This window comes from Dryas octopetala, chromosome 1 (genome assembly GCF_963921425.1).
Source record: "Dryas octopetala chromosome 1, drDryOcto1.1, whole genome shotgun sequence".
NCBI lineage: Eukaryota > Viridiplantae > Streptophyta > Magnoliopsida > Rosales > Rosaceae > Dryas > Dryas octopetala.
In genome coordinates, this window is record NC_141366.1 from 3217879 (window position 1) to 3238152 (window position 20274).

Here is a 20274-nt window from a genome sequence, read left to right on the forward strand (position 1 = left end):
TAATGGGCCTTCACTAACCTTCACTATGACACACAAAAGCCCATTTTTGTTTTCTAATAAACCCAAGAGCTTATCTATATGTTTCTACAGCTTATTTTATTGTTGTATGATAACTTCATTGTTTTGAATGCACAATTGTTTTTCTCAAGATATTCACAACAATAAAAAACATCTTTACATAATTAGAATTACTTTCACAAACAAAAAATTAAGAGAATTAACTTGTAGGTAATTAATCATCAAGTATCTCCAACAAGAGTAAGCATTTTTTTTATAAAATGAGCAAAATAAATCAACTTTTACCATTAAAAAAAAATATAATTATTCACTTGGATTTACACATGCTACACAAGAAACTATTTCATATTTTATGCCAAAAAAAATTATTTAGAAAATATATGTCATAATATATTAACAAAAATAATAGAAAAATGGAAAAGAAAAATCAATTCATTAGAGGTGAGGGGGGCCTGTGTCCCCCCTGGTCCTTATGTGGCTCCGCCACTGCTCTTTGTGCCATTATCCTCTTTGTTGACTCAAATCCAACTATAACCAGGAGTTTTTCTTATTCCACTATCATACATGAGCTTCCGTACTCCTGCTGCATCATCCCAGTAGCCTCTTGTCATCAACACATTCGATAGCAGTATGTAAGTTGCAGGATCATTTGGGCACAGTTCTAGAAGCTTTTTTCCATAATGAACAGCAATTTCCTTATTTCCATGAACTTGGCAAGCATTAAGTAGAGCTTTGTATACTGAGGGACCTGGTTCTATTGGCATGTTATCGACAAAGGCTTGTGCTTCATGAAGATTTCCAGCTCGACAGAAAAGATCAGCAACCGTAGCATAATGCTCCATTTTGGGAGGTTCAAGCAATTCATCATCTCTCATCAAATTGAAGTACTCAAGTCCTTTGTCCAACAAACCAACATGGCTACAAGCAGTTAGTATAGTGAGGAAGGTGGTATTATCTGGTTTGACCCCTGTTCTCCTCATTTGTTCAAAAAATTCAACAGTCTCCCGCCCAAACCCATGATGAGCATAACCTGATAATAATGAGTTCCAGGAGATCACATCATGTTCATTCATCAAAGTAAACACCTGCTTCGAATCATGGATGGCGCCGCATCTTGCGTACATGGAAACAAGCCCATTCTGGACACATAAATTTGAAGCATGCCCACTCATCAAAACGAGAGCATGAATTTTCTTTCCCTCTACAAGTGCTGAAAGAGTTCCTACTGCTCTTAAAATGCTTGTAAATGTGAAGAAGTCCATAGCAACACCAGCCTGCCTCATTTCAAAGAAACATTTCAGAGCTTTCTCACTACTACCAATATTAGAAAAACCAGCAATTACTGCATTCCATGAGATTTGATCCCATATTGCAACACATGAGCAAAGCTTACGGAAGTCCTCCAAGCTACCACTACATTCTGAATATATGGTCAAAAGGGTAGCCACTATATACGTGTTAAACTCAAAACCTTCTTTCACGATCCGGCAATGGATTTGCCTGCAATGATTCCAGAAGTCTGGGCTAGAAAATGAACCCAACAAACTATTATAAGTTACATAATTTGGTTTGAGACCCAAACGCAGCATTTCCCTCACTAAAGTCATTGCCTCTTCAGATTGTTCATTCTGTGCATAGCCAGTAACCATGGAAGTCCAAGTTATTACATTCTTATCTGGCATTTGATTAAACACCCGATTTGCATCATTAACGCTACAACACTTTGAATACATATCTATCAACCCTGTTCCTACAACAACATTATAGAATATCCCCATTTTCAAGCTCAAACCATGTACCTGAGCCCCAAGCTCTTCGGCTTCTAATTGTGAGCAACCCACCAAGACCCCCGACAGACTGAACGGCGTTGGCACTATCCCCACTCTTAACATCTCCAGAAACAACCCAATTGCCCTTTTTGGCAACTCAGCTTTCAAATAAGCAGAAATCAACGAATTCCAAGTCACTACATTTCTATCAGACATTTCATCAAATAATTTCTGAGCACTCCGTAACGTGCCACATTTTCCGTACATATCAACGAGAGCACTGCAGATAAAGACATTAGAACAGAAACCCAACTTGATTACAATTGCGTGAAGCCTAATACCCGTATCCAAAGAAGCCGATGTTGCACAAGAGGATATGATTTTGTTGAGGGTTTGAGGGGTGGTGGGGGAAGACTCAACCTTCAGCAACTGAGCCAATGGCTCCAAACTCAATGGTTTTGATAGCCTCCGAGACATTGTTGTAATGGTGAAGATTTTGGGTTGTCAGCTATTCTAATGATATATTTGTGACAGTATTAAAAAAGCACGGGAAAACAGACTGAGAGCTCGTTTAAGCACGTAAAAATATTGAGTTTACAACCCCATTGTGTACCCGGCGGACATATAATCTCTGCACGCAGCATAGATTCATAGCTTCTGAACGTTTAGGATTGAAACCAGTTTATTCGTGCATTATGTAATTTTTATTCAGTTCATAAATTAAGGAGAAATATTGCCTCAAACAAAATGAATTATATGACAAAAGTAAATGATTAATTATCGAAATGAGTTCTTTTGATCAATTTAAAATGCCATTTAAGTGTTTTGTTTGGCAATGAGGCAGGTGATTTTTCTTTGGTTAAGAGGTAGGGTGATTACTAATTAGGACATATTTCTTTTAAAATATAAATAGTTCCAAATTCAAACCACTTCTTTAAAAATTTTTAAAAACCAACTCACTTATCTCCGGATATTATATACGTATGTAGTTGTTTTATAGTCAAAATAAATATTAGTTAAAGGAGAATTTTGGGAAATAAGTAATTTATTAATATAATATAAGAAACTTAATCTTAAAAAATAAATGGTTTTACACTTTTACACTAAATTAAAAGAAATTTAAGAATAAGTTGAATGACATAAATACGAAAAGCAAAAACAAATAAAAATTAACCATTAAACCAACTCCACTAGGCTTATAAACCCACATGATTCCCCAATTAACAATACAATAATCCCATTGATAGATCAGAGAAGCATTGTAGATCTCGCCCACTTGCAAATGGCAAGTTGGCAACACACCCAAATGTGAAATGCTCAAACCAAAAGGGCCAAAAGGGCCAAAAGCCCAAACCCAAAACTTGGTTTGGTCACACTTGAAATTGAAATTGAAAGACACACAAACACAAGTTCACAACTGAGTGACTCAGACTCAGTGAGTCAATTCCTCAGTTCCTCACCAAACTGAAAGTCCAAACCCATTAAACATAAACCCCTCTTTGGCTCTTTCCACTTCCTCTTCCCCTGTAGGCCTTATCCCTTCTCTTTTCTCTTCTCTCTTCTTCTCCGCACCCACCACAATGTTCACAGCGGCGCCGACCACCTACCTTAAACCCACACCTACCATCCTCCCCTCCTCTTCTCGCAATTTGGCCCCACCCATCGCCCCCGCAACCGCCACCAACAGCCGCCGACCCACCCTCAAATGCCATCTCTCCTCTTCTTCCTCTTCCTCTTCCTCTTCCTCTTCACCCCTTTCCCAAAACCTTAAACCCTCCTCCACCCCCCTCAAAACCCTCTCCAAAGCCCTCGCCGCCGCCTCTACCGTGACCCTCATCTTAAATTTGCGATCTTTCGTTGCCTACGGCGGCGGAAACGGCAATTCAGGCGGCGGCGGAGGTGGGTTTGGCGGCGGTGGGGGTGGAGATGGGTCTAGTGGCGGCGATGGTGGGTTTTGGAGGAGGCTGTTTGGCCCACAGGCGGCCGTTGCTGACGAGCCACAGTCCCAAGAGTGGGACTCTCATGGGTTGCCGGCCAACATTGTTGTTCAGCTCAACAAGCTTAGTGGGTTCAAGAAATACAAGGTCTCCGAGATCTTGTTCTTCGATCGGAGGCGGTGGAGCACCGTCGGCACCGAGGACTCGTTCTTCGAGATGGTCTCGTTGAGACCTGGGGGGGTTTACACCAAAGCCCAGCTGCAGAAAGAGCTCGAAACTTTAGCCAATTGCGGAATGTTCGAGAAGGTCGACTTGGAAGGGAAGACCAACCCGGATGGGACTCTGGGGGTGACGATATCGTTCACGGAGAGCACGTGGCAGTCGGCGGACAAGTTCCGGTGCATCAATGTGGGTCTGATGCAGCAGTCGAAGCCCATCGAAATGGACCCGGACATGACTGACAAGGAGAAGCTCGAGTATTTTAGGAACCAAGAGAAGGATTACAAGCGGAGGATTGACAGGGCTAGGCCGTGTTTGTTGCCATTGCCTGTGCAGAGGGAGGTGTTGCAGATGTTGAGGGAACAAGGGAAGGTGAGTGCTAGGCTGTTGCAGAAGATTCGGGACCGGGTTCAGAGGTGGTACCAAGACGAAGGCTATGCGTGTGCTCAGGTTGTGAATTTTGGGAATTTGAATACCAAGGAGGTGGTTTGTGAAGTGGTGGAAGGGGACATCACACAGCTGCTTATTCAGTTCCAGGATAAGCTTGGCAATTTTGTTGAAGGGAACACTCAGATCCCTGTGGTGAAGAGAGAATTGCCCAAACAGGTACATTTATATCGTACATTATATGAAATGTCTAATTAAGATCTTTAATGGGTTTTGGTTGTTTGTTGGATTAGTTTTTAGTTTCAAACATTTAAAGGGTGCTTAATGTTAATGCAAATGCTTGATTTTTGAACTCTGGATGGGTGATTGGTTCTTAAGTTATATGTATGTTGGCCAATTTCCAATGAGTGATTACTTGACTGGTTGAAATTTTGTTGAATGTTCAACATGGGTTTACAGCTTCGACCAGGCTATGTGTTTAACATAGAAGCAGGGAAGCAAGCCCTAAGGAACATAAACTCCCTAGCTTTGTTTTCAAACATTGAAGTGAACCCACGGCCTGATGAGAAGAATGAAGGAGGGATAATTGTTGAAATAAAGCTTAAAGAACTAGAACAGAAGACAGCTGAAGTTAGCTCGGAATGGAGCATTGTTCCTGGACGTGGAGGTTATCCCACTTTGGTATGTGTGAAATGATTGCTTTACTCTGTCCAGCAACCATGGAATCTTTTGGAGGTTACAGTGTTGTAATTCTGATTGTTTTGTATTGCATTTATGTATGTTGTGTGTTTAGGCTTCACTGCAGCCTGGTGGAACTATTACTTTTGAACATCGGAATCTCAATGGGCTGAATAGATCTATTCTTGGTTCAGTAACCACCAGCAACTTCGTCAATCCTCAGGTAATCTTAGCTTAATCAATAATATATCTTTCATGCCTTTATTTAAGTTAATTGACGATTAATGCATTTGCATGAATTCTTGTATGACTGTGGTTATCTTTCCTCAGGATGATCTTGCTTTTAAGCTTGAGTATGTGCATCCATATCTGGATGGTGTATACAATCCTCGCAATCGTACTCTTCGTGTAAGCTGCTTCAACAGCAGAAAACTGAGTCCAGTCTTCACTGGTGGGCCAGGGGCTGATGAAGTTCCCCCGATATGGGTTGATCGAGCTGGCATGAAGGCTAATGTAACAGAGGTGCTTCTCATCATTTTTTTCTTTGTTGTTTAATGCATGTAGTGCTTTATGATTACATAAACAGAGGTACTTCTCGTATTTATTTTCTTATTGTTGAATGTCTGTAGTGCTTTATGATTACATAACTTGATTGTCTGTGCCTACCAGAATTTCACCCGTCAGAGCAAGTTCACATATGGACTTGTGATGGAAGAGATAACTACACGTGATGAACGCAGTCATATCTGTTCAAATGGCCAAAGAGTGTTGCCCAGTGGAGGAGTCAGTGAAGATGGACCTCCCACAACTCTCAGTGGTACCGGCATTGACCGTGTGGCATTTTTACAATCAAATATCACACGTGATAACACCAAGTTTGTGAATGGAACTATAGTTGGTCAGAGGAATGTGTTTCAGGTAACCCCATTTTCATGTACTGTATATCTTATTTTATGGACTTCCTTGCTCAGTTTTTATAACAAGTGAGGGAAATAAAGAAAAATGTTTCAAAAGGGAAGCCATTCTCAGCATTTTTCTAAATCTTTCTGGAATTTTTAGTCTTATGAATTTATGTTCCTGACCATAATAACACAGAATAATTGCTTATGCTTTTGATGGACATAGGACCGAATACTCATTGTTGTATTTATTAAAGAAAAGCACACAGATGTATGTACAAGGGTTTTCGTAGGTGTATCAGGGTGAAATTGTGGTGGTGAGTGTGTGTACGTATATATACTAGTACCTTGATGTTATTTCAGATGACTGTAGCAGACCTTGTGTGAAGTTAAACTTTTAGTCATCCTCAGGCCAAAAAAAAATCTAGTCATCCTTTTGAATTCTCAATAGTACAAGGGTATTGGGATTCTTTTCAGTTCTTTGAAATAGAAGGGTGTTTTTCTTTTCACCTTTATGTGCAACATGTTTATTTCCCTAGGTAACTAACTTACTATTTGTACAAATTGCAGGTCGACCAAGGCCTTGGCGTTGGCAGCAAGTTTCCATTCTTCAACCGCCACCAGCTAACAATAACAAGATTTTTCCAGCTAGCGCAAGTGGAGGAAGGTGCTGGTAAACCACCACCACCTGTGCTTGTACTTCATGGCCACTATGGTGGCTGTGTGGGAGACCTTCCAAGTTATGATGCATTTACCCTTGGGGGTCCATATTCTGTGAGGGGTTACAACATGGGCGAGATAGGCGCAGCTAGAAACATCCTTGAGGTAGGAACTACTTCAGACAGATGTTAACACAGTCCTCTGTATAATCATTCAAGAGCTATTTCCTGAGTTGAAAGAGTATATACTGTGAAATAATTGCTGCATATAGATGAAAGTTGTGATTATGATTATAGGATTTGCACTGTTAAGTGAAACAGATAGCTGATTTATTTTCCCATTGTTATCTACAGCTTGCAGCCGAGCTACGGGTACCTGTGAGAGGTACACATGTATACGCATTTGCAGAACATGGCAATGATCTTGGAAGTTCGAAGGATGTCAAGGGTAACCCAACAGAGGTATACAGGCGAATGGGTCATGGGTCATCATATGGTGTTGGTGTCAAGTTAGGTCTAGTAAGAGCTGAGTATGCCGTCGATCATAACTCCGGCTCAGGCGCGGTATTCTTCCGATTTGGTGAGAGATTTTGAGACAACCGGTTCCTCAGTTTTGTTGATTTGGCCTTTTAGTTTTGGAAATAACAATTTTTTATTTATGTTGTAAGTCATTTGAAATGCTTTGAGACATGATTCAAAGTGAGGGAGCATTGTTCTTTTAAATAGGATATACCTTTTGTGCTTTATCTTGATGTTTGTATCTGACTCAGTTGCAACTAAGAGGTGCATAGGAGATTCACGATTGCGATGGTGGTTATTCTGGTTATCTATCATGATTTACCTGCAGAGTTTGTGATGCTTTAATAGTTTTATAAACTACTTAACAAAATGGCTAGATTTACCTGATAGTGGTTTATTTTTCTTTATGGTCTGAACCTGCCAGTGTTTATGGGATGCTTAACACAACGGAGTACAGTAGTACACCATTGTTCAGGCCGAGAAACTTTTAATCTATGAGACAGCAACAAATGCACTCATTTCTGACAAGGCCAAGATTGTACCACAATAGACTTATTGACTGCTAATCTATCCGCATTCAAAAAGTACCATCAATTCATTACTCAATTTTCGAAAAATTAAAATGACCCAGAGAAAATAATATCATTTTTTAATGGGGCAACAAATTTCAAAAATAAAATATACTGCAAAAACCTGGACCACCGTCTACATGTATACACACGAGGCTTTTATTGTAATTACGGATAAATTATTCTGTACAACTGATATATTGACAGAAGGTATAACCGATTTATGTGTTATAATATGAGTAAATATTATTAATATTATACCTTACTAATATAAACACATCGTTCAATAATACCCTTACACGTTAAATTGGTTATAACACGTGACAGTATATTGGTTATACCCTATAATTTTTCGTAATTACGAATGAATAATACTTCTTTCACGCTCTACTAATCTCCTTTTACAAAAGCATATCTTTTTTTGTCTTTTCATTCAATTTATGAATTAATTTTTTATTTATTTAGAATAAAAAGACCAAAAAAGGCACTCTTGTGAGAGGAGATCCAACAGGGACTAAGGGAAGTATTGTTCATTACAAATTACCTCTCAATGTGAAGCTGAGAATTTACAAGCTCACCCATTTTTTCCCAACACTGTTTGGTAGGAAGAGTAATAGGAGGAAGAAAAATCATTGGGGAAAAGAAAAGTAGGTGCCGCCTATGATTAAGGTGTTTAGATGTCAAAAAAATAAAAAATAAAAACCTTGCAGAAGGAAGAATATTTGAGGTTCTGTAACTGCAAGATAATATAAAGGAACAAATCTTACAACAACACATGATTTTCATTCATCCAAATCTGATTTGCTTTACAAGAGATATTCATAGTCATGTCATAAGCTTCAAATAGAAGCCCAAAAGACTCTAGAAACACTAAAAGAGTCGTTACTAGAATCTTGCTGTCACAATTTTTAACAGAGGGATCACCACAGTGTTCTTCCTATACCTTTCCTTTCTCCTCTACTCTCCCAGTATCCCTCTACCAAACAACAAACATCCCATCAATCTCTCCCTTTTCCTTCCCTCCATCTTTTCTTTCTACCAAAATGTGGCAACAAATTAGCCTTCACCTTTGATGCTTCCAACAAAGAATTGACATGAAGTTGCATTCCTGTGCTACAATCCCAATTCCTTTTTTAACTGAGCAAGAGTAGCTTCTATTTCATCAATATTCTCCTCAATGCTGTCCCCCTTACTGGCTTCATTTTGACTACCAGAGCTTCTGAAAGGATTGCCCTTCTCAGGCCCTTGATTCCTATTTGCTTCAACCTGTGGATCCGTTATGTTGAGTTCTTTCTCAAGAAATTCCACAAATTCTTCTCCTATTTCCTGCAAAGTGTAAATCCAGAATATAAATGAGGTTACCCTTCACAATGAGTCAAACTAGTATTCACGAATATATGTTCTAATTATAAATAACGTGGAGATGGTTTAACGTAATTATGCTTTCAGGTATAGTGGGAACTTAATAATATCTCACCGCCAATTCCTCCCATAGACTCCTTGGCTTTCCTTGTGATGAAGCACTTGCTTCCCAGTTCTGGAATTCTACTTGAACATCTCTAAAGAAGTCCTCTGTACCACCAAAAAAGACTTTTTATTACACTCATATTATACTTGCAACAAAAAGGATACAAGAAATTGATGTTTGATGAGATTTGAGGACAATGCAAGCAAACATTATGGCCTGTGTGATGTCTCACAGAGAGGACAAATCTACCTATTGTTACTTGAACATCCATCAAAAAATTACCTGCACGATGAAGGGCTTAATAAATAAGAACCATACTGAAACAAACCTATATTATAGATTGGTCCAAGTTATATCTTGGTCTATGTAGACACTTTATTCATTAGTCTCTGAAGATGACAGATTGTTGGATTATTAGTTGAAATTTGAAGGCCAATTGACCCCAAAGATCCTTCAGTGAAGGTTTCAATTAACAGCATGTGGCATGCTTATTCATCAAAGAAATAAAAATAAAATAAAATTGCCATGGTTGATACTGCAATGCCACAGGCAGCATGTCATTTTTCTCCCAGGATTTTCAGACACACTATTGAAACATATTTAGCATTGAATGAGACTGTTTCATAACACAAAAAGTTCTGTAAGAGAGTCAACAGGGCTCCCATGTGGACTTAAGTTTACTAAGTTCTTACCAAATCCATAAAACTCTTCTTCATCTTCAGACTTCTTACTTTGGCTTCTTTGAGAGGAAGAATACGAATAGTCAGATCCGAAATTAGACTCATATTTCCCTCGAGATTTAGAACTCAGCAATGTATTATAGGCATGCTTAATCCTCATAAATTTATCCTGCGCATTTGCCTGTACAACAGAATAAGTAAGGACCAGTGAAACCATTACTAGAAGGCCAAAACACTGTAAACAGAATGGATAGGCTAAACAACAGACTCATAAAACAATTCAATAACCACTGCACCACCTGGCAATGAAAACACAAAAGGGGGTAATTGGAAATTTGGAAGAGCATAAAGCACAGAAAAAGTTTAGCAGACAAAACAAAATGAGCCTAGACAGTTTGGTTTCATAAAACAATCCTTGGACCATCTGTTTGGGGGAGTCATTTCAAGATTTTTGTTCTACACAATCAGTCATTCCTCGAGTGAAAGACTGAAAGGATGTACCTCTCACCATTAGCCTTTGTTGTAGTAGACCCAACAAGGCCACAAGAGAGTAATACATACAGAATGTGTCATTGTGTAATTGCTATCTCTAATCCAGAATAATCATAATTATGGAAGAAGATCCATAGTTTCTGCTATTGGGTAACTAAAACAAGAACGTAATTAACTTCTTGCATTTATTTTATGACCAAACTCTAATCAGATGATTGACTCCTCCAACTCACACTCTTTAAGCTTGATAAGCAGAAATTTAATGAAAGAACAACCTATAATATAAATTCAAGCTAAATTCCTTATGAATTTGATCAATAAAACAAGGGAAAACAAAAATACCCAGAAAAATAACTAGCAATTCCACAACTATATATAACTAACATAAAAAAAATCTTGTTGGGTTGAATGCGTAAACTAGTATTACCTCTTTATTAACATCTGGGTGATACTTAAGAGCAAGTTTCCGATAAGCCCTTTTGATCTCATCTGTAGTTGCAGAGGGAGACACACCCAACACCTGGTAAGGGGACTCTCTGCGACTCGCTCTTAAATGGGTCGAAAAACGCCTCCTTTTCCTATTGAAATTGGAGAAACTTGGCGTGGAAGAATGAGAAGAGAAGACAAGGAGGTTGAAGTCAGCTTTGGAGGCGTATCTGAAAATGGGTATCGAAGGCTTTGCTTGGCTTTGCAGGTAAAGAAGGGATCTTGAAGTTGAAGAGAGGCTGAAGAAATAGAGGGCGTGTGGTTGTGGTGGTGTTAGAGGCAGCAGAACCAATCCATGCATGTTCGTGGAGTGGACTAATTTCTCAGACTTTTAATTACTTTCATGTCCCTAAAGATTGTCGTTGAGACATGTTAGAGCTTTGGAAGTTGGATTGTAACTTTGGTTTGAGCTTTGGGAGGTCCTGGAAAAAATTGGATGATACGGGTGGGTCCCATGTCTGAGGCTCTGAGCTCTGTAGAGGATTGGGAGATAAATACACGGTCAGATTTTGTTAGATCCAATTGCACAGTATTGATGGTTGATTTCACGTAGATTGTGGACCGACTCTTTCAATCAACCCCCAAGTGGGACCCACGCGAACTCAGTCCGGTTCACTACTAGCCTTCTTTTGGTTGAACCGGTGTTCGGTTCTTTCCCGCGCTTTGCAGTTTTTCTATTCCAATGGGAATGTGTCGTTTCAAAGGCCCAACACTCCCAGTGGCTCATCACAACCCCATCATCCACCGTACATTTCACTCCTCGCCTGATATCTACACAAATCTGATCGAAATCTACGGTCGTGATCGAGATTTGCACTCCGCAAGAGTACTCCACGCCCATTTAATCACCAATGGCTTGGCCCGTTTGACCCACTTTGCCTCCAAGCTCATAGCCTTGTACGCTGCCTGCGGCCAAATAACCCATGCTCGTAAACTGTTCGACGAAATTCCCAAAACGAACATACGCCGCTGGATTGTGCTCATTGGAGCCTATGCGCGATGTGGGTTTTATCAGCAGGCAATGGGTGTGTTCTGTGAGATCCAAAGAGAGGTTTCAAAGCCTAACAAGTTTGTTATTCCCAGTGTTCTCAAAGCTTGTGGGCATCTGTTTGATGTTAAAACCGGTGAGAAACTACATGCTGTGGTGCTCAGGCACTCGTTTGAATTTGATGCTTTTGTTAGTAGTGCGCTCATTGATATGTACTCGAAGAATGGGCGCGTAGAGAAGGCACATCAGGTTTTTGATATGATGGTGGAGAAAGATTTGGTGGCTTTGAATGCTATGGTTTCAGGGTTTGCTCAACATGGGTTGGCTAAAGAAGCATTAGGTTTGGTGGAGGAAATGCAACTAGTGGGTGTCAAGCCTAATTTGATAACTTGGAACTCTTTGGTTGCCGGCTTTTCGCAGAAGGGTGATGAAGCAATGGTTTCTGAGCTGTTTAAGTTGATGCGCGTTAATCGGATTGAGCCTGATGTTGTATCTTGGACTACAGTTATATCTGGGTTTGTGAAGAATTTTCAGAACAACAAGGCTTTTCATACATTTAAGCAAATGTTGGATTATGGGTTGTGTCCAACTTCGGCTACCATTAGTAGCCTCTTGCCTGCTTGCGCAGCTGTGACAAATGTGAGGTGTGGGAAGGAGATTCATGCTTATGCGTTGGTGATAGGAGTTGAAGCAGATGTATATGTGAGGAGTGCTCTTGTTGATATGTATGCCAAATGTGGATTTATATATGAAGCAAAGGCATTGTTTCATAAGATGTCTGAAAGGAACACAGTAACATGGAATTCGATGATTTTTGGATACGCGAATCATGGGCATTGCAATGAAGCAATTGAGCTTTTCAACCGGATGAAGTTGGAAGACAATAAGAAACCTGATTATCTGACTTTTGTAGCAGTTCTCACGGCTTGCTGTCATGCTGGAATGATTGAACATGGAAGGAGCTTGTTCTATTTGATGCAGGAAGAATATGGGATCATGCCAAGACTAGAACATTATGCATGCATGGTCGATCTTCTAGGCCGAGCAGGGCAACTCACTGAGGCTTATGATATGATTAAGGCAATGCCCATGGAGCCAGATTTGTTTGTATGGGGAGCTTTATTAGGGGCATGTCGAAATTATGGGAATATTGATCTTGCTGAAGTAGCAGCAAAACATTTGTCAGAGCTAGAACCAGGTAGTGCAGGAAACAATTTGTTATTGTCAAATCTATATGCTGATGCTGGCAGTTGGGGCAATGTTGCCAGGTTGAAGAAAATGATGAAGAAAAAAAAGTTAACAAAACTTCCAGGATGCAGTTGGATGGAAGCTACTTGATATACAAAAATGGCCTTTCAAGGAAGTTTCTGTACAATTCTTCATTCAGCAAAGACCAGAACAGAAGAAAGTTCTTCTTCTTTACTTTCTTCGCTGGAGCTACCCTTTTAACATTTTCTGTGCATGCATTTATGGGTCGTTGGCCGTTTGAATTTTGAGAATAGATCCATTGGAGGTTTGAGCAGAGCCTCAAAATATGACATTGTTCCTTGCTGCTCTCTATTGGTAAGGGAGTTCAACCTTGGATGCAAGTTGCAAGCTATTTGGAAATATGACTCTGAATTTGGAGTGCAAACTGTGACAATATGAAAAATATAAAGAGGTGCAATGATGCAGACTAGTTTCTTTGATGTTAAGTGGAACATACAGTAGAATTTCAAGAGTCTGTTTTCCAAAACTTTGAGCAGAATTGTTTGACGCTTATTATCAGAGAAAAGTCAGCAGAGGATATATTGACACCATAAGCAGGAAAATGTTTAAGTTTGTTATGAGCGGAGGTAAAGGTGAAATAGCTGATTGGTATATAGAGCATTCTCTATGAAGATTATCAAAAGCCTCTAATAAGGAATGTATTTCTGCTTGGACTTCTTTTCCATGAAATATGTGGAAAGAAATCGCTTGTATGTTTATATTGTGATCTATTTAAGTAAATTCAGCGCCTTGTTCTAGATCATCATTGGTAACTAATGTCGGTAAAGTGAGACTGATGATTGGTAGTTGTTAGATGTGGAAACGGATTACCTGTTTCATAAGCTCCTTTAGAAGTGACATACGTATTACTGAATCCCTATGCTTTTAGTGAAATGAGATTTCTGCTTTAAGCGACAAACATAGTAGTATAGTACTCATAACTAACAGTAAAAACGTGAGATATCATCAAGCTAGAGTTTCCATTGATCATCAGAAACCAATCCAATCTAACTCAAGTTTGTTCAGCATCTATTTATAGAAGGTGCAGGTTTGGATGGAGAAATTAAAAAGAAGCTACATCAGAATCTGTAGATAGGTACATGTAACAATTATTTTGATCGACAACATAAATAATGAAGTTATGAGTGCACTATGCCGCTATGGGTATATCAGCAATTCAGCAACTACTGCCGTTGTAAGGGTAGTGACGGATTCTGATGAAGCCCCTGTAAATACCTTGGAACAATCTGCAAGTGCACAATGGTGTAATGACATCAATTTGAAGTCCAAGGAGAAGATCACAACCTACAGCTACAAAGAAACCATGCATCCCAAGCAGACTACAAGTACTGTTGTGTAACAACTATTGAAAGAAACAGAGGTTTTACAAAACCACCATTATGCTACTACCTATAATAAAGAAAGTAAAGCAGAATGCTTTTGATTAACTGAGGTAAAAGGAATTGTCACCTAAAAGCGTTTGGGAAAATATTTCTAGTTATAGTACTAGGGTAAAAATTCTTTGCCTTTTGCCAAAGCTCCTCCTTCCTCTTCTTTAGGTTTAAGTTAAAACTTTGCATCATTTGTATTAGCAACAGATGAGACTTTAAATTTATAGTTAAAGATGACAAAATACAGATAATTAACATAGAATCTAAGAGATGTCATGGCAGTCAAAAGCAAAACTGATTGTGCGGCACTTACAAATCATGTTCTGCAGTTACGAATGACAGATTGACTTCTTTTCCACTACCATCATTCAAACCTCTTTCTGAACTCAATACATAACCTAGATTGGGATTTATGTACAGTTCAACAAAAATAATGCAAAACCATTGCCACTGTACCTCTGAGAGCAAAAATAATAAAAGATATTATATTACTGGGTGCTGCAAAAACGACAATGAACAGTCTCGGTGTCCACACAATTTTTTAGACAGAGAAAATTGGTCGGAACACAACGAAAACTAAAAGAAATATTGTCAACTAGTAGCCACGATTGGTCAAAATGTCTGAAAGATTTCTCCGCATTTTTACAATCCTACACTTCCAAAAGTACAGGGTATCATGAACCAAATCCCACAAATTTAAAATTGTCTCAAGCTCCAAAGGGTTGCAAAGAAATAGTCATAAATTTGCTCTAGCAATACTAAACAATGTAGCAGAAATAACAGTTGTAGATCAGAATCAAACTTTTAAAAAAATAGAGGACAACAGAGCAAATATGATATGCCAATCAATAATTTTGGAATTGTTCCCATCAAAATCTATACAAGAAATTATTAGTCACACCATAAGAAGGACAGCTAACTGGCATCCGATTCTTGTTTATTGACTTTTGGTTTGATTTTGAAAAGAAGTTTTAATAATTCATTAATAAAAAAGTATAACAGAAAATTCACTCAATGCCTCACTGTATACTAGGTAGACTAGGACCAGACCTCCTTCTGCTAGGTAACTGGGAACAGATATATACATTTAATGAGGAGAGTTTTGTTACATTGGAAGATACATGCAAAACCCAAAATGACATTGGTATGCCTCTAAAGTGTCTCCTCATAATTACTAAGAACCCTTTCCCATGCCTGTTAGGAATCAGGATCAGGATTACCAATCAAGCAAGCTTACAGGTTGAATTCCAAGAGTTAGCTTCAACAAACTTGCTCAAACTTCTGAATCTACACAAAAACATACAATAAATAATATGGAATTCTTATGCAGTCATCACATACGACAAACTAATTGCAACTACGGAAATCCCCCAGAAGCTGCTATAAAGCCTTGCCAAAGATGGCAAGCTTAAATTAAACCGCTGTTGCACATATTAAGGTCAACAGCAATCAATCAATTAAACTACGTAAATGATAGAAGGAAATCCTAATTTTGCGTCACAGAGTCCTAATTCCAATTCGATGACCCAGAAAATCAATTATGAACCAAATTGCAATGACATCATCAAAATAAATCAGTGTTAAGGTCAAGAAGCACACTCACCTCAACTAATATGTAAGGATTATTCATTTGTCACTAGGAGTAGCATGTGGGTACGAAATCATCGACCCGAACTTCTTCCCAGACCAATCTTGCTGCTGCTGCAACATATTGTACGAATGGTGGTGCGACTCGAACCCATGGTACCCACCGCCCATGTGTCCGTGCATCATCGGCACGGGCATCATCGGCGGCGGGTACGGCATCGGAATCGAAAGCGGCAAGTGCACATTTCCGTGCCCATGTCCATGATCCTGACCGCCACCGCCACCAGACTCGTGCAAGCTCTGCGGCACGGGGGTCGACGCGAAGAGCTGGTCCGACGGCGACGGTCCCTCGTTCGACAACCCCTGCATACGCTTCAAGTAAAGCCGGTACTTCTGCAAGTGGCTCGCTACATTCTCTCTCGTCAATCCCTCAACGTTCATCAGCTGCATAATGGTTTTGGGCACCGCGTTCTTGATCCCCAGGTGGGCCACCACGTCCACGAACCGCTTGTGCAGCCGCGGGGTCCACACGAGCCGGGGTCGCTTGAGGGTCCGAGCCGACGGGTCGTCCATCGAGTTCTCGGGTCCGAGAGCCGAATCTGCCTCCTCCGCGCCGCAATCGATCTTTCTCGATTTTCTCGAATCGGATCCGGCCGCCGCGTATCTCTCCGTTTCGTCTAGTTCGACGACCATCGGGTGCTCGTCGCTGCGGTCGTTGTTTTCGTCGAACGACTTGTAATTGTTGGACGAGAAGGCCTGCGATGAGTGGGCCCCGCCGCGGAGCGTGGAGACCGTCTTCTGCGACGCGCGGTTGACGTCGAAGACTGTACGGCAGGGCTCGGGGGTTATACTGAAGGCGGACGCCAACTCAATTGGGATCAACGGCTGAGATAGCGGCGTGAGATCGTCGGCGCTTGGAAGCCCTGCCTCCCACTCCAAAATTCGCTCTTCGTCACCGTCACCGCCACTGCCACCTCCTTCGTACTCGCTTATCCTCACCTCCTCGCCCATTGCAACCCTAAACAGCTCAACAAGCTCTATCTTCTTCTTCCTTTTTCTTTTCTTTTTTCTTTTTTTTTGTCTTTTTTTAGGTCGTTATCATCGGCGAGTTCGGTGAGGGATTCGGATTATGTCGTTATCGGATCGAATTGAGAGAGAAAACGGGAGAGAAGGAGAGACTGAGAAGAAGTAAATCGAAATTCATATATCTGTTGGTAGATATTTCGTGAGATTCGGAGGTGTGGATTGAGACTTTCAGGGGGTGTTTGGGAAATGAAAAAATTTGCGCTTTGGTGATGGGAAAGCCAGGAAAAAGTGCAATATCTCGTGCCAACGTGGACGACTTAGCCAGATATTTTTATCTTCTAAATATCTCACCCTTTTCCATTCACTACCCTACTTGCTCATCGCTTACTCGCTGTATTCTTTTGACACGTGTTTGAATCCTCCAATCGGGTTCGAGTCTCAGTGTGGTTTATCGGAATTGGAAATGACCGGAATACCCATTTCTGTTGGAATCAATTGAAAGTGTGTCATTTGCTGGGAGTGGCCAGGTCAGGAAAGTGCATGAGCTTTTTCAGGGCTTTTTGGTAATTGAGTGCGAATATTTTTGTAATCTGTGTGCGATATTCATACTTGGAAGATGATGACGCTATGACTTTAGAAGCACGCGATTTCCAGGACTTAATCGTACGGCGCAGAACCGAGGAGGTACAAAAGTAAGTGTAGCATCTTTCTTTTGAATTCTATATTGGAGTTGCCAAATGTCATCTATAAAGTATAAAATTTGTCACCACATGATTTGTTCAGGAGCCAACCATATGATTTCTTCAGGAAAATAACTTACCTGTCCCTGTTATAGGGACAGGTGTTAGGATATCACATACCAATACATTTGATTTGTTAAATCATCTAGTTTAATGATCAACCTATGCAAGCAATAACACTAACACATCTTGGTATTACTAACTAATTTCATTTTTAATCTAGGAGGGGATTTGAACTTAAAAACTCTTTAATATTGTTGAGAAAAATAATATTATATCAATAACTAATTGGCTAATTTACTAACTAAATTTAGCATTGCAAAAAAAAAAAATTGGATAGTCAATTTAGAGTTTAGATTTGTGTGAAGTTAGGTTGCAATGTGAGAATTGGGATGTCTAAAATGGCACCTTCAAGATTTAAGACTTGTTTGGTAGTATTTATTGACTAACATTTCTATTCAATTATATTTTTGTAGGTATTACTTTTGTTTTTGTTAGAAGCACATAAATTTTTTTATCAAAAACTGCAAGCACTTCAAAACATTCAATAATTAATGGGCTTTTTGTTTATACTGGTCCAGCTAGATTTTTGTTTTGCAATTTCCAGTCAAAACTCTCAAGCCCAACTTTAGTTTAATCTCTGGGTTTATAAATTGAAAATAGCATCATGAATATGACGCAATCCTCCTCCACTAGTGGGCTTATAGGCCTTTCAATGCTTTCATGATCCATCCCAATAGAAACTTGAACAGAACACATTACAATGGTGTATTGGATTAGTACCATAGAGGTTGCCCTCTCACACATTACTGAGGCTGTTTTGGCACTGCAGAAGAGAGAGAGAGAGAGAGAGATAGTGAGAAGTGGTAGCAAATGGGCATGGCTACCACATCCATATCTCTATCCCCACCAACTTTTCCCTCTATTCTCAGGCCAGGCCATTGCCTATTCCTTAGAACCCAGAAACCATCTTTGCCTTTGGCTTCACCAACCAGAACCTCAACCAAAAGAACCCTAATTTTCCACACCCCACATGATAATATCAACCAAAGAAGCACCCCCATTTGGCAAATCTATGCCACCTCTGGTGAGACTCTGCCTTCAGAAGCCAACCCAATTGAGACTTCCCAGCAGATAGTGTCCACTAGTGAGGATGGTGTGTCTATCATCATTTCTGTTCTTCTTTTCATTGCCTTTGTTGGTCTGTCCATTCTCACTGTTGGGGTAATTAAGCTCAAGAAATTGCCTCTCTCAAACCATGTTCCTGTTCCTTTTAAATTGTACAAGTTGCTAAATTTATTGTGGGTTTTGGAAGCTGTTGCTGAATTTGGGTTGTTTTGGATCCAGGTTATCTATCTAGCTGTGACAGATTTCTTGCAGAAGAGGGAGAGAGAGAAGCTTGAGAAAGATGAGGCAGCTAACAAGAAGAAGAGTGGAAAGAAGAAGAGGGTGAGAGCAAGAGCTGGGCCAAAGGGATTTGGGCAAAAGATTGATTATGAAGAAGAAGCAGATGACTAAAATGCTTCAACTCACTGTAAACTTTCCAATGTTTTTTGTAACACTCTTATTAACATGTATTATCAAGTCTTCAGTGATTTGTTGCTTCCATTTGGATATAATGTGACTGATGAGCAAAGAGGCAAATTCCATTGAATGGGTTTAATTCTGTAACATTTCAGTTTGATACTCAAAATAAGTTTGGGTTACTTACGGGTTTGGACAAGTCATACTGGCCCTGCTTTGGTCAACCCGATACCATCTCGTTTATGTATGCTGATCAAAATATGGTTTTCATCTTCCTATTGCATTTTGTTTGCACGTGTTAATCAAAAGTAAACTGAACCAACCTCTTTTGTAATATTTAGATTTTTTCCTGGTCGAAGAAATATTTGGATTTAGACAGTTCAGATTCTTAAATTATGAAAAATGGTTACTAAAACCAAACAAAAATTAACCAAAGATCGATGGATTTGATAAGAATCCAATTAAAACACAATTAATTTCCAGTGGGTTTACTTGTGTATGTGTAAGCATAAAATGGTCGATTTTTAAGTGGCAATTGCACAAGAGTCGAAATGCATAGCTTTTTTAGTTCAAAATTCCATACGCAAGAACAAATTTACATATTAAAAATATTGAGAAAATAGAACAAACCCATTAAGATAAATAATACATTCAATCTCTTCTTTGTAACAAATAAAAAAAACATTGAGAAGAAGAGAACTGATGAAGCACAAAAAATGACGAGATGATTTGAGATACGGGTACAAAACATGTGTTTTTTCTCTAATATATTATAAAAATAAAAAAGAACAGATCATCATTTTATAATACCATGATGTTCAACATGTGATACAGTTGCAATTTTTAAAAAATACAATGTATCATATTATAACAAAAAAAAAGGTTTTGGACTTGATTTGAAAAGGCCAGACAGAAAAGAGAATGTACGAAAAAGTAGAGTCCAAGTCCAGATGATAAAAAAATAAAAGTAGGCCCAATTCTTTAAAAATA

At 39.4% G+C, this 20274-nt stretch overlaps 5 protein-coding genes and 1 pseudogene across 9 annotated transcripts; 3 read left to right on the forward strand and 3 right to left on the reverse strand.

Moving 5' to 3' along the window:
• Positions 1-281: 281 nt before the first annotated feature.
• LOC147296510 (pentatricopeptide repeat-containing protein At3g09040, mitochondrial pseudogene) lies at positions 282-2511 on the reverse strand (annotated as a pseudogene).
• A 712-nt stretch (positions 2512-3223) lies between these two features.
• TOC75-III (translocon at the outer envelope membrane of chloroplasts 75-III) lies at positions 3224-7412 on the forward strand. The gene is made up of 7 exons (XM_086229871.1): positions 3224-4549; positions 4790-5011; positions 5124-5231; positions 5339-5530; positions 5678-5926; positions 6478-6732; positions 6921-7412. The coding sequence occupies exons 1-7, from the start codon at positions 3368-3370 to the stop codon at positions 7158-7160; spliced, it is 2448 nt and encodes an 815-aa protein (XP_086085997.1). The 5' UTR covers positions 3224-3367; the 3' UTR covers positions 7161-7412.
• A 1005-nt stretch (positions 7413-8417) lies between these two features.
• LOC147296512 (Chaperone DnaJ-domain superfamily protein) lies at positions 8418-11261 on the reverse strand. Of its 2 annotated transcripts, XM_086236573.1 has the most exons (5): positions 10722-11261; positions 9815-9983; positions 9372-9404; positions 9132-9226; positions 8418-8980 (listed from the first exon to the last, which is right to left on the reverse strand). In XM_086236573.1, the coding sequence occupies exons 1-5, from the start codon at positions 11079-11081 to the stop codon at positions 8768-8770; spliced, it is 870 nt and encodes a 289-aa protein (XP_086092699.1). In that variant the 5' UTR covers positions 11082-11261; the 3' UTR covers positions 8418-8767. The 2 variants fall into 2 exon arrangements, with proteins under 2 accessions (XP_086092699.1, XP_086092708.1); XM_086236582.1 differs by lacking the exon at positions 9372-9404 and having other exon boundaries at positions 10722-11258.
• Positions 11262-11462: 201 nt separating this feature from the next.
• Positions 11463-13761, forward strand: LOC147296513 (Tetratricopeptide repeat (TPR)-like superfamily protein). The gene has a single exon (XM_086236533.1). The coding sequence runs from the start codon at positions 11463-11465 to the stop codon at positions 13104-13106; it is 1644 nt and encodes a 547-aa protein (XP_086092659.1). The 3' UTR covers positions 13107-13761.
• Positions 13762-13977: 216 nt separating this feature from the next.
• On the reverse strand, positions 13978-17262 carry BOA (Homeodomain-like superfamily protein). Of its 4 annotated transcripts, XR_015121153.1 has the most exons (3): positions 16011-17261; positions 14721-14865; positions 13978-14263 (listed from the first exon to the last, which is right to left on the reverse strand). XR_015121153.1 is itself a non-coding variant. In XM_086236550.1 (2 exons), the coding sequence occupies exon 1, from the start codon at positions 17003-17005 to the stop codon at positions 16034-16036; it is 972 nt and encodes a 323-aa protein (XP_086092676.1). In that variant the 5' UTR covers positions 17006-17261; the 3' UTR covers positions 13978-14263; positions 16011-16033. The 4 variants fall into 4 exon arrangements, 3 of the variants coding, with proteins under 3 accessions (XP_086092676.1, XP_086092688.1, XP_086092683.1); XM_086236550.1 differs by lacking the exon at positions 14721-14865; XM_086236562.1 differs by lacking the exons at positions 13978-14263; positions 14721-14865 and adding an exon at positions 14867-15688 and having other exon boundaries at positions 16011-17262.
• A 1289-nt stretch (positions 17263-18551) lies between these two features.
• On the forward strand, positions 18552-19526 carry LOC147296515 (uncharacterized). The gene is made up of 2 exons (XM_086236595.1): positions 18552-18984; positions 19108-19526. Exons 1-2 carry the CDS (start codon positions 18634-18636, stop codon positions 19276-19278), a joined length of 522 nt encoding a protein of 173 aa, XP_086092721.1. The 5' UTR covers positions 18552-18633; the 3' UTR covers positions 19279-19526.
• The last annotated feature ends 748 nt before the right edge of the window (positions 19527-20274 follow it).

Bases quoted from the DNA above. Each gene is read 5' to 3' on its own strand.
- TOC75-III (XM_086229871.1), top strand. From the start codon at position 3,368: ATGTTCACAGCGGCGCCGACCACCTACCTTAAACCCACACCTACCATC. The intron at 4,550-4,789 runs GTACATTTATAT...ATGGGTTTACAG, and splicing joins AGAGAGAATTGCCCAAACAG to CTTCGACCAGGCTATGTGTT. The intron at 5,927-6,477 runs GTAACCCCATTT...TACAAATTGCAG, and splicing joins GTCAGAGGAATGTGTTTCAG to GTCGACCAAGGCCTTGGCGT.
- BOA (XM_086236550.1), bottom strand. From the start codon at position 17,005: ATGGGCGAGGAGGTGAGGATAAGCGAGTACGAAGGAGGTGGCAGTGGC.
- LOC147296512 (XM_086236573.1), bottom strand. From the start codon at position 11,081: ATGCATGGATTGGTTCTGCTGCCTCTAACACCACCACAACCACACGCC. The intron at 9,984-10,721 runs GTAATACTAGTT...TCTGTTGTACAG, and splicing joins ACCCAGATGTTAATAAAGAG to GCAAATGCGCAGGATAAATT. The intron at 9,405-9,814 runs GTAAGAACTTAG...TTCATCGTGCAG, and splicing joins AGAAGAGTTTTATGGATTTG to GTAATTTTTTGATGGATGTT.
- LOC147296515 (XM_086236595.1), top strand. From the start codon at position 18,634: ATGGGCATGGCTACCACATCCATATCTCTATCCCCACCAACTTTTCCC. The intron at 18,985-19,107 runs GTAATTAAGCTC...TTTTGGATCCAG, and splicing joins TGTCCATTCTCACTGTTGGG to GTTATCTATCTAGCTGTGAC.
- LOC147296513 (XM_086236533.1), top strand. From the start codon at position 11,463: ATGGGAATGTGTCGTTTCAAAGGCCCAACACTCCCAGTGGCTCATCAC.